General features: G+C 39.4%; 1 protein-coding gene across 1 annotated transcript in view; it reads left to right on the top strand.

The window, feature by feature from the left end:
- The first annotated feature begins 631 nt into the window (after positions 1-631).
- LOC103373899 (saccharopine dehydrogenase-like oxidoreductase) overlaps positions 632-10,665 on the top strand; it is a 13,745-nt gene continuing 3,711 nt past the window's right edge. The window contains exons 1-9 of the mRNA XM_008303905.1: positions 632-827; positions 3,074-3,186; positions 3,290-3,370; positions 3,504-3,633; positions 3,878-3,927; positions 4,609-4,739; positions 6,389-6,506; positions 8,824-8,943; positions 9,590-9,646. Of these exons, the coding sequence (XP_008302127.1) occupies positions 632-827; positions 3,074-3,186; positions 3,290-3,370; positions 3,504-3,633; positions 3,878-3,927; positions 4,609-4,739; positions 6,389-6,506; positions 8,824-8,943; positions 9,590-9,646 (996 nt within the window). The remainder of the gene's footprint in view (positions 828-3,073; positions 3,187-3,289; positions 3,371-3,503; positions 3,634-3,877; positions 3,928-4,608; positions 4,740-6,388; positions 6,507-8,823; positions 8,944-9,589; positions 9,647-10,665) is intronic.

Raw genomic sequence — 10,665 nt, 5'->3', positions numbered from 1 at the left:
GTATATTTGGCTGATATTATCAGGTTAAAATCTATACATTTGTTTGCTAAGCTGGTCCCCCAGTGTGTCAAAACCCTAAAAACACCTCTGCTATTTTATTAATTTTATAAAAGGTCAAAGAACAGTAAAGTAAAAGAGATTTAATTTCAATTCTTTATCTTCAAACTACTCAAAAATAACTCCTAAAATACAATTTTCCTCTGTTGTGAGGCCTGTTTGCTGCTGGATAAATCAATTACAGGTTTTACATTTACACTTTAGATTATTTCACACTAAAATAACCTGAAAATTGTGCACTTACGTGCTTTGATCAGGTTAAAATCTCTCCCAGTGTGTCAAAACCCTACAAACACCTCTGCTGTTTTCCTAATTTTATATATAGTGTACGAATAGTAAAGCAGAAGAGCGTTCATGTAAATTTTAGCTATAAAATTACTCCAAAATAACTCCTACCATACATTTTTTCCTCTGTTATGAGGCCTGTTAGCTGCTGATTATACATTAATCACAGGTGAAAGTTTGTTACTTTACGTCAGTTACGTATGCCGCTCAGCCAATCAGCGCACAGAACCCGGCCGAACGTTGCCGTGCGCATGCGCCAGGCGGGCCCCTAAACTAAAAAACGCTAACAATGGCGGCCGTCACCCCCAGCAGACCGTACCACATCATTGTTTTCGGCGCCACCGGCTTCACCGGGCAGTTTGTCGTGGAAGAGGTCGCCCGCTGCGCCGCGGAGAGTCCCGGGGGCAGCTCTCTGAAATGGGCCGTGGCCGGGAGAAGCAGGCGGCGTCTGGAGGAAGTGCTGAAGCAAGCCGCGGGGAGGCTGTGTATGTGTGACAGGCTGGTGTTCAGTAGCTAACCGAGAGCAGAGCGTCTGCTGTCAGCCTCCTAATGATTAAATGTCAGCCCGCTTTCACTGCCGCAGGAGAGGCCACTCTGCTGACTGAGAGACGCAGCAGGCTGAGCTGTTGTTGTGGTTTGTTTGTGGTGTTTTTAGCCAGAAGTGAACAATTCTGAACTTGACCTCTAAGTATTAGTTCTTGTTCTGCTCCAGACCTTCCAGCTAGATTTGGAAATGCACAGGTCAGGCTGTTGAGCAGCTTAAATCACTCTCTGTGGGACTAGAAGTAATTTAATAATGATAAATGGACATTTATTATTTATGCTGTAGCCACAATGTCACATGCATTTAAGGACATGTACTGATCCTTAAAACTTCATACATATGTGTAGATGTAAGCAAGAAAATATTTTATGCGGAGTTGCTGAAATCCTTTAACCTTTAGATTTTGACCTTTTAATTGCACCATTTTAAAAAGTTGTTTCAAAGTGATAAGAATGTAAAACATGAGACAATGTGCTCGACATTGTAAAAATAGCAACTGCAGAAAAAAAAAATCTGTGCAGGAAAAAAATAATTTAAAAATGTTGATTTACTGTAAAGTTTAAAAACTGGGAGAATAATAGCAAACATCTGCAAAATAGTATGTTTTAGTTGATTTGAATGCAGTAAAATGCTATTATTAGTAATAAAAAAATGGAGATGTTCATTGAGAACATTATATAAAGTCTGACTTGTTCTCTTTGCAGTCAACATGTACTTTTTACTGGATATTAAAATCTGTAAAATAACAGGATCTGGTAGGATATTGGAACATTCAGGACTCACCAAGCAGTCTTTAGATTTCAACATTTTAATTGCATTGTTTTCAAGTTATTTCAGAGTAATAATAATAGTTAATGGCATACACTGTGCTCTGCCCTGCAAAACACCAATATCCAGAAAAGATTTGTTAAAAAGCGGAATGTTGCAATGTTTAAAAATGTATTATTATTATTATTTTGCTTACTTAAATAAAGCTTTTTAAAAAAGAAAAAATGTAGTTTTATGGTCACGTGTCACAATTTAGTAAAACAAAGAAAGTCTAAAATAATAGTGTAAAAATATTTATTGCTTTCATTTCTTTATACAAATATTTTTGCTTTCAAATAAAGGCAAACATCTGTAAAAAAATATGCATCTTTAAAAGCATTTTTGTTGCTGATTTAAATACAGTCAAAAATAGTAATTTCACAGTCAAACATTTTGGATGAAGGACAAATCACGATTTGTAAAAAAAAATAAAATACAGATTTTTGATGTGGATTTTATTTTTTATTTTTTTGTGGCTAACAGGTTAATAGGTAATTTTCTTTTGTGATTTTACTACTTTTTAACAAACCAGAATTAAAAACAGTGAAAAACATTTATTATTATTATTTTTACAGTGTAGGCAAAGTAAGGTCATCTCACTTTCCTTCTATGTTTAATCCAGTTTGTTTCTCAATAATATCACAGTGAATGCAAGCAGCAAGACCAGAGATTCTTGAACTTAGTGCTTTGAAATTAGTGTTACTTATCATTATTTACACAGTTATTATCATGTGTGATGGTGTGCCTTATGAAAAAACATCTGAGAATGACGGAGCCACACTTGTTTTGCTGACCTTTCATACCAGCTGGAGTAAGAGTTTCTATCTTACGAGTCATTAATGCTCATTTTGTAATCATTAAATTTAATAGCAATCCGTTTTAATAGAAATGAAGGTGCCAGTCAGGGGAACATGTTTACCCATGAAGTCCTATAACACAATAGCCCAAGCAAATCACTAATAATGTATGAATAAATCAGAACAATTTGCTGCCTCGAGCTGATAGACAAAACATAGTGTTGCACTGAGCAATGTTTTGGATCCTCAGATTTATTTCATTGGATTATATGATTTGAGTTCTTTCCTTAAACGTACATCTTATCGATCCCAATTTTCTTTTTTTTTTCCCCAAGCTTGTCCCTGGAGTTGGAGATATCAGTATCTTGTTTAACATCTCTTCTCAGTGCCTCCCTTAATGTGTATTTTCTTTCTGGTTTTATCTACATTTCTTATTACTTCTGGTTTTATCTTTACTGCTGATTTTAACTTTAGCTGCATTGGAGCCAAAGCAACACATTTTTAAATGTATTTTGAATGTTAGGGCTTTGTAGAATTTAGAGTTAGTGAAAGACAATCTCTTTTTTCTCCCTCCTCTCATCAGCCATGCCTGAGTTGAAGACAGAAATTGAAATCATCGTTGCTGATGTGTCTATCGAGGAATCACTGGCCATCATGTGCCAACAAGGTGTGGTGATTCTCAACTGTGTGGGACCAGTAAGTATTGTTATCTGGACACTAAAGTCCACTTTGAGATGACAATCCAGATTGTGTGGTTTGTGTTTGATCAGATCTCTTCATGCTCTCTTTCTCCTCTCAGTACAGATTTTATGGTGAACCAGTGGTTAAAGCTTGTGTAGAAAATGGAGCTCACTACATAGACATCTGTGGAGAGCCTCAGGTAGGATGGAGTTAATAGTCCATTTCTCTGTTTCTGGGAATCAGTACATTGTGTTAGTGTCTTTTACAGCTTGCACTGACATGTCTGCATTTGTTATTGTGCACATGTGTGGATGGACGCCCATCCTCTATAGTTTCTGGAGCGCATGCAGCTGGAGTACCACACTAAGGCCTTGGACAAAGGAATTTATGTGATTGGCAGCTGTGGATTTGACTCCATACCGGCAGACCTGGGGATTCTCTACACGCAGAGACAGTTCAAAGGTGGGAAACAAAACATCTCATTTAGCAAAGAAGAAAGGTGGAAACCTTAAAAATTGGACATTGGAGTGTGTAACATTAATCGTTACCATGCCCTGCTGTGTCCAGTTTATATTCTAAATATTAGATTGTTTTTGCAAGAATGCTTGTGTATTTGGTCTTTGTTGCTGAACTCATGAGTCTAAATGCATTCTGAAAAGCTACATGTCTTAACTGGAACCTCATTAATGATTTGTTTTGATTTCAGGAACTCTGACAGCAGTGGAGAGCTTCTTGAACATAAGCAGCGGGCCTCAGGTAGACTTAACAATCACAGCTTCTGCTCTGAATTTAATAGTAAAGTTATTGGTGCAAGTTTTACATCAGTGAGACGGCAGAGGTGTTGTGAATATTAAAATATTTTGTTGAGTGGATGGTATAGATTGAAAAATGTCACAAAATATCAATGCAAGCACACAATTGAAATGCATATTTGAGTTAAGATCCTGCATTTTACTTTCAGTGATTAGAAAAATAGATGTGAACTAAATTCCTAAACCTTCCTCTCAGCAAACATCAGTATGGAGCACAGAAATCAATATCCATGTGATACAGAGAGGTAATTTCAAAGAAGCTCTGGGGAGACTCAGAGAAAACATGTAGCGAGCAGATACAGTGACTGTAGCAGAGATACTGTCCTCCTGCTGGGACCTTGTGTTATTATAAAACCATTTTTTAATTTCCCTTGAAACCAAATATGCTGATATATACCCAAAACATGCTACTGGTTGCTTTTGTTCAGCCACAGTTTCAGATGTGACATTTTTCTAGAGTGAGTAAAGTGGTCCCAGCAGGCTCAGGTTACTTGAATCTGTCAGTCAGAAGAAATGTGTTGTTTATTCAAATTAAGCCTTTATTTGGGGGAAATTGAAGGGGACTCTTGGATAGCGCCAGCTTCCTGGACAGTGACATGATTAAAGGAGCTCTCACCCTTTGCAGGGGTCGTCTGGCCACGACGCCACTTGGCAGTCTGCAGTGTACGGCTTCGCAGACAGCGGCTCCCTTCGCCAGCTGAGGAAGAAGTTTGGCCACAAGCCGCTGCCCGTGGTGGGAGCCAAGGTCAAAAAGAGGTGAGGCCATTACTGAGCAATTACTGTCTGCTGAAAACACTTTAGTTTACGTTGTAGCGTTTTTATTGGAATGAGGAGCTTGGCAGCGACAGGCCAAGAAAGAGACATGTTTCCTCAGTGCACAGCAGAGGGGGATTTCCCACTGAAAGCGGAGTGTCTGGTTTTTACACTTGGCCTACATTTCAATAGTCTGAAGTGAAAGCTGGAATATAATATTCTAATTACTGTTGCCTTTATTTTAATTGTACTTCTGTTTAGGCAAATGCAGGCACTGTCATGGACATTTGCTGCAAAAAGTAAAACTTTAACTAGTTAGTTTAGCCTCAGGGCCTCCGAACTTGCTTTACATAGAAGAGACAAGGTCAGCTTGAAAGAGCCCGTATTGTGCTCATTTACCGGCTTATTTTATTTTTGGGGTCTACTATAATATTTTTGCATGCTTTAATCTTCAAATCAAACATTAGTTCTCTCATACTGTACATTACTGCAGCATCTCTTTTCACAGTCTGTTTGAAATGCTCTTTTTTAGCTCCTGTCTCTTTAGGGCTGCTCTGATTGGTCAGCTGGCCCAACAACAGCAAAGCTATGTTGTATATGTCTGTAATCCCAGATCTATGAGTATAGGGATGTGCCTCAGGATGGTAGTGATTATAGGTTAATAGATTGATTGGCGTTAAGAATTTAACCCGCGAAAATATATGTAAACGATAAGGCAGGCAATGTAGGACTTGCATGTCAAAATATATATTTGCTGCAATACCTGGTTATGCCATCATGTGGAGCCTTTCTACTGTTTACGACCATTGCAACCTGAGGGGGCAGTTACTTGGACTACCAGCAGTTCCATGTTGGCAAACGGAGAGCATTAGCGAGAGCACTGTGGGAGTTTAGCTCATAAAGCGCCACCATGAGATAGTCTACCGTGACACTTAATGCCTACCAGTCAGTTTGCTTTAACAGCGTCACTGTGGTCCAGCAGCTGATTGTCTACACCAGTAAAGCAGCATCATCAGTACATGGAATGATATCCAATGAGTTTATTTCATGTTAATGATTAACCAAGTATTGGTTGATAAGGGCTGCTGCCTATCCGTTAAGAAAATTGTTCAAAATTTGCATCTCTAGATGTAACGGCAACAGATATGGCTCTACTGAGAAGATAACGGTTGACTGTGAGGAAGCTGCTTGTTCTTTGTTTGAGGATCAAACCAGCTGCTAGTCAGACACTGTGCAAATGTGTTACATGGTGAAATGCATAAGAAACAGAAGAAAAGCCTGGACTTCTTTGGAGTGGGAGTTGTAGGTTTCTAACACCCTGAATTAAAGGCAAAAACCAAAAAAAGCGTAGTATGGGCTCTTTAAGTGGTTGTATAAAAATCCAAACCACACAAAGGTACAAAGTTTCTGCAAGACAACTGCGATTTGGAGACTGTTACTGTCTGGCAGAGTGATTTACATTCAGTGTAATGAGATTGTATTGGAACGTGGAGCCTGGCAGGGATGGAGAGGCAGATTTAGGAGACTATCAATGGATGAAATGAGCCTGAATACTTCGGTGCTGAGGCTGCAAGCAGAGAGAGATTTGGTGAGTGAAGACCACTTTGCTTTCTCTTTGAGTAACTTGTGTGTGTATCTGTGTGTGTGTCCAGGGGCTTGTTGTTTTTCAGCAAGGAGTTGCAGCAATATGCCATCCCGTTTATGGGCTCTGACCCGTCAGTCGTTAAGAGAACCCAGCGTTTCCTATACGAGGAGGAACAGCAGTCACCGGTGAGATTATAACGACGCAGGAACTGACTTGTTGTTTTCTGTTATTTATTACAGCGTCGTTAACCTGCCGTGTGGAGATTTCCTTTACATGCAGTTACACTTTTATGAGGCTTAGAAATGTGTGCAGTGCGTTTGCTTCCTCATCAAACATTTGCAGTGAGATTTAAACAGTTTTTTTTTTCCTTTTTCTGGCGCTTCACTGCCACTTACTTTTAATTAGTGTAAGAGCTTGAAACAGAAGGATGTCCTGTAGCGTGGTGAATTTCTAATCCAACTACCACACTCCCTAAATTTCTCTAGTACCAAATAATCATGACACAGTAGGTTTATTGTACACCACACAGAGTAGCATACAGCAAACCAAGCTGGTCTCAAGGTCAACTAAAATTGTCACAGGCAGAGAAATATCTGCTGAATTCTCCACAGTAGCTGGTGGCTAACCTAGCCTAAACAGGTAGTGTATGGGGCACTTGCCTGTCTGAGCTGAAAATGAGACAAGTGGACGGATAAAGAAATAGATTAGAAAGCTAAACTCACCGCAAAGCTTCTTTAAGTCATGCGGAGCTGCAAATCCAGCTGATGACTCTCTGTATGTTAGTCGCTACAGGTCTGAACTAATTCTTATTATCTTATTAAAAACATTGATTAGCTGTTTTAAAGCTTGTGAATGCTGCCAAAAAGTGAAAGAATAAATAACAGGCGATGGGAGCTTCCTGAAGCACTGAACTACTTTGAAGTAATCGAGTGGAAGCTTTGGTGGCAAACTGCTGATCCTGTGCTACTTTTCTACTTGTGCTACTGATCAAAGTCCCTTTCTGGTCATTGATTATGGCCCTCATTGATAGACTCATCTCTGTCTATCACATTGCATCAGAGTTATGTTAAAGTATTCCCGTCCAGCCTTAGACTGGCCTGGATGTAACTCTACACTGCTGCTTGCTTTCAACTCATCTCCTCCCACCCTTCCTTATTCATTGCAGTTCGAGCACACCAGCTCTCCTCAAACACTGTAAAACTACTCTAAGCTTCAAGTGGTAACATTGGAGTAATTCAGCCACGCTTGTTAAAGTGAAAACTGATTATGAACAAGAATAATAATACAGAAAGTTTCACTCATTATGTCTTCTATAATTAAAAAAAAAAAATAAAAAACACCATGTGGACATGCTAATGAGGTTAAAAACTGGATTTTCATTGGAGCATCTTTAAATTTAAGATCAATTTTACCCTTGTCCTGTTAAAACTGCTTGTCTCCTAATTTGCTGCCGTTCAGCCAAAGTTCCAAAGTCGTGATTTAAGCTCTTCAGCATTCTTTCCAACATTTCCGCAGCAGTCTGTACTATGGAAATTGGACAGGATGGTAATATTTATGTGAACAAATTAAACTGTAATTGCGTGTTAACACCGCAGGTCATAGTGACTCGTTTGCTGTGATGCTGATGTAGCGTAACTTGAAGGCCTCGGTCACATTCAAATCCACAGACTATATCTGCAGCCGTGTGATGAGGGTTACAGTCACCTCATCGTCGAAGCTAATGTGCATTTTTCTAATCTAACAGCTCGGTGCTTTTCTAAACCCCGAGGTATGAAGCCTCTCGAGACTGCATAATCAATAATTTTGCATGCCCTGTTTGAGGCAGTAAATAACTGGGCATTCTTTGAAATGCGTTGCTCTGCCTGCCTCTGGACAAGAAGGACTGAGAGCGGCTAATGTCTATCTGTATGTACCTCAGGAACACCGTGTGGTACGCTGCTTTAAAGGACACAAACACACACTTCTCCTTTTTGTTTGGAATATGTTGCACCCCCTGACTGTGGAAAGCAAAAAAAAAAAACCTTTTCTCCCTTCTGCTGTACCTGCTGTAACTAGGTCAGCCATTTCAGCAGCTGTCACTGTTCTGATCACAGCCAGAGACACAGACCTTAATGAAACTATCTCATTATGTTGTTTAGACCGCCATCCACTAGCCGAGTGGAAATATGATGAGTCATCTGTAGTGATTCATCACTTTCTCCCCCACTGCTCATTACTCCCTTTGACATCTCATCTCGGCCTCCTGTCGCCCTGCTCTGCTTTCCCCCCCCTCCTTCCTCCAACTCTCCCTCCTCTTTTCCCTGCTTCAATCTGCCTCCTGTTCTTTTTATCACTTTTATCCCTCCTCTCTTTCTCCCAGTATACCACTTTCTCTTAATCTTTCATTTTCACCTCACCTGCGCCTCTTATCTGCATCCCTTCATCTTTTTCCATCTCTGTCACCTTTAATTTCCTTTTTTGTCATCTACATACTGCCTTACTTTCCCTTCTTCCCATCTACAGGTCCAGTACACTGCCTACGTCGGTGTCGGAGGCCTCTTCTCAGTGGTCAAACTCTTCTGTGGCGGCCTGCTCTTCTGGTTCATGGTCAAATTCAGCCTGGGCAGGAGACTCCTCACTATGGTAGCTACATCTTGAATCAAGCAACCTCTTAATGTCCAGAGCTCATCATCTGAGTCCCTTTTGACGTGGAGTTGGTTTGCAGAGTTGCTGCGAAAGATTTAAGACTTAAGATGGTTATTCCAAGCATTTAAAAATGTCACGGCTACAGAATGTGTGGAGCTAAAAGGCTTATGCAAAGCTGCTCATGTCATATGCAGCAGTGGAGAAATGTTTTCAAACAGCGTGGATTATACAGTTTCAACGCTTCATTCATCAGCGCTGCGTTTCAAACAAAAACACAGTAGAGTAAATGCAGTCAGTGTACACACGTGGACAAAATTGTTGGTACCCCTGGGTTAAAGAAAGAAAAACCCACAATGGTCACAGAAATAACTTGAATCTGACAAAAGTAATAATAAATATAAATTCTATGAAAATTAACCAATGAAAATCAGACATTGCTTTTGAACCGTGGTTCAACAGAATTATTTAAGTTATTTCTGTGACCATGGTGGGTTTTTCTGTCATTAACCGAGGGGTATGACATGATATGATGTAATATGTAGAGTCAACCTTAGTTTTTATGTCTGCTATCAGCACATTTTTTTTTACAGCTGCATGTACGAATAACTGACTGATATTTGCTTTTTGTTTTCTTTGTCCAAAGTTTCCATCGTTCTTCTCCTTCGGTATGTTCAGCAAGACTGGTCCAACAATGAAGCAGGTAATACTGTAGGAGTTTCATATATGCATTTGTATCGTGTTCGTATTTTTAACTCAACTGAAAGCACCTTCAGGGAGGAAACAAAATGGCTGTTTAACATTTCCTGCAGTTTGGAGCTTTGGAGCAAAGTGAGAGAAAATGTCGTAAAGAATGTTAGCAAAGACGCTGATGCTTTTTTCTTAATCATTTCATTCAAACACAATATGAGTGATTGGGTGATGAGCAAAAGGATCCTTGATGAAGACAAAGTGATCTGCGAACCCATTTTAAACTATTTCATTTGTTTGAAAAGGCACACTTACATGAATCAACACTTAAATGGACACGTGCCCGAGTTAGCAAAATGATTTCTTTTTAACAGCAGTCTCAACAAAATTAAATATGTTTAACATCGGCATTGTCTCTCTTTGAATAAGTGGATCTGAACTCTGTCTGCAGTTATTTTATATTTAAAAAAATTATCAACTAAATAAAGATCTACATGTAATCAAAAAACTAAACTGTTTAACAACAACAACAAAAAAATATGAATGAAAAATAAGTAGTTTAAGTGCATTTCACAGCTGCATTGATCAGCAGACGGCATCTCCTGACTCTACAGTAAACGTATTGTGTTCCTTCTTCTTGCCGACACATTGGCTCAACTCCTGTTTAAAGCTTTATCTTACGTTTATCATATGCAGATTTAAAAATGACCCTTTTGCTGCAGCACTTATTCAGGCTCCAGTAGCTGGTAGAGACTGACCCAACACTGTCGCTGTCAACCGTCCTTCTGGTAGCCAGCTGATGCTGATTATCTCAAAATGGCCTTTAAATCGGCTCCATTAATCGCCTGACTTTTGACTGTCACTACTTAATACATCATCCAACTGCCTCACCTCCACTCCAAGACACTTGGACACAGATTATGGTTACACCCACCTTTGGTTTTATCATCCAATAGATTTGAAATCCCTGTGCAACCAATTATACAAATGCAACTGTACATCTAATGTATGTTAAATATATCTGTTTGCCTC

Source organism: Stegastes partitus, unplaced genomic scaffold, assembly GCF_000690725.1.
Source record: "Stegastes partitus isolate 25-593 unplaced genomic scaffold, Stegastes_partitus-1.0.2 Scaffold2095, whole genome shotgun sequence".
NCBI classification, from domain to species: domain Eukaryota; kingdom Metazoa; phylum Chordata; class Actinopteri; family Pomacentridae; genus Stegastes; species Stegastes partitus.
This window is presented reverse-complemented; position numbering and strand designations above follow the sequence as displayed.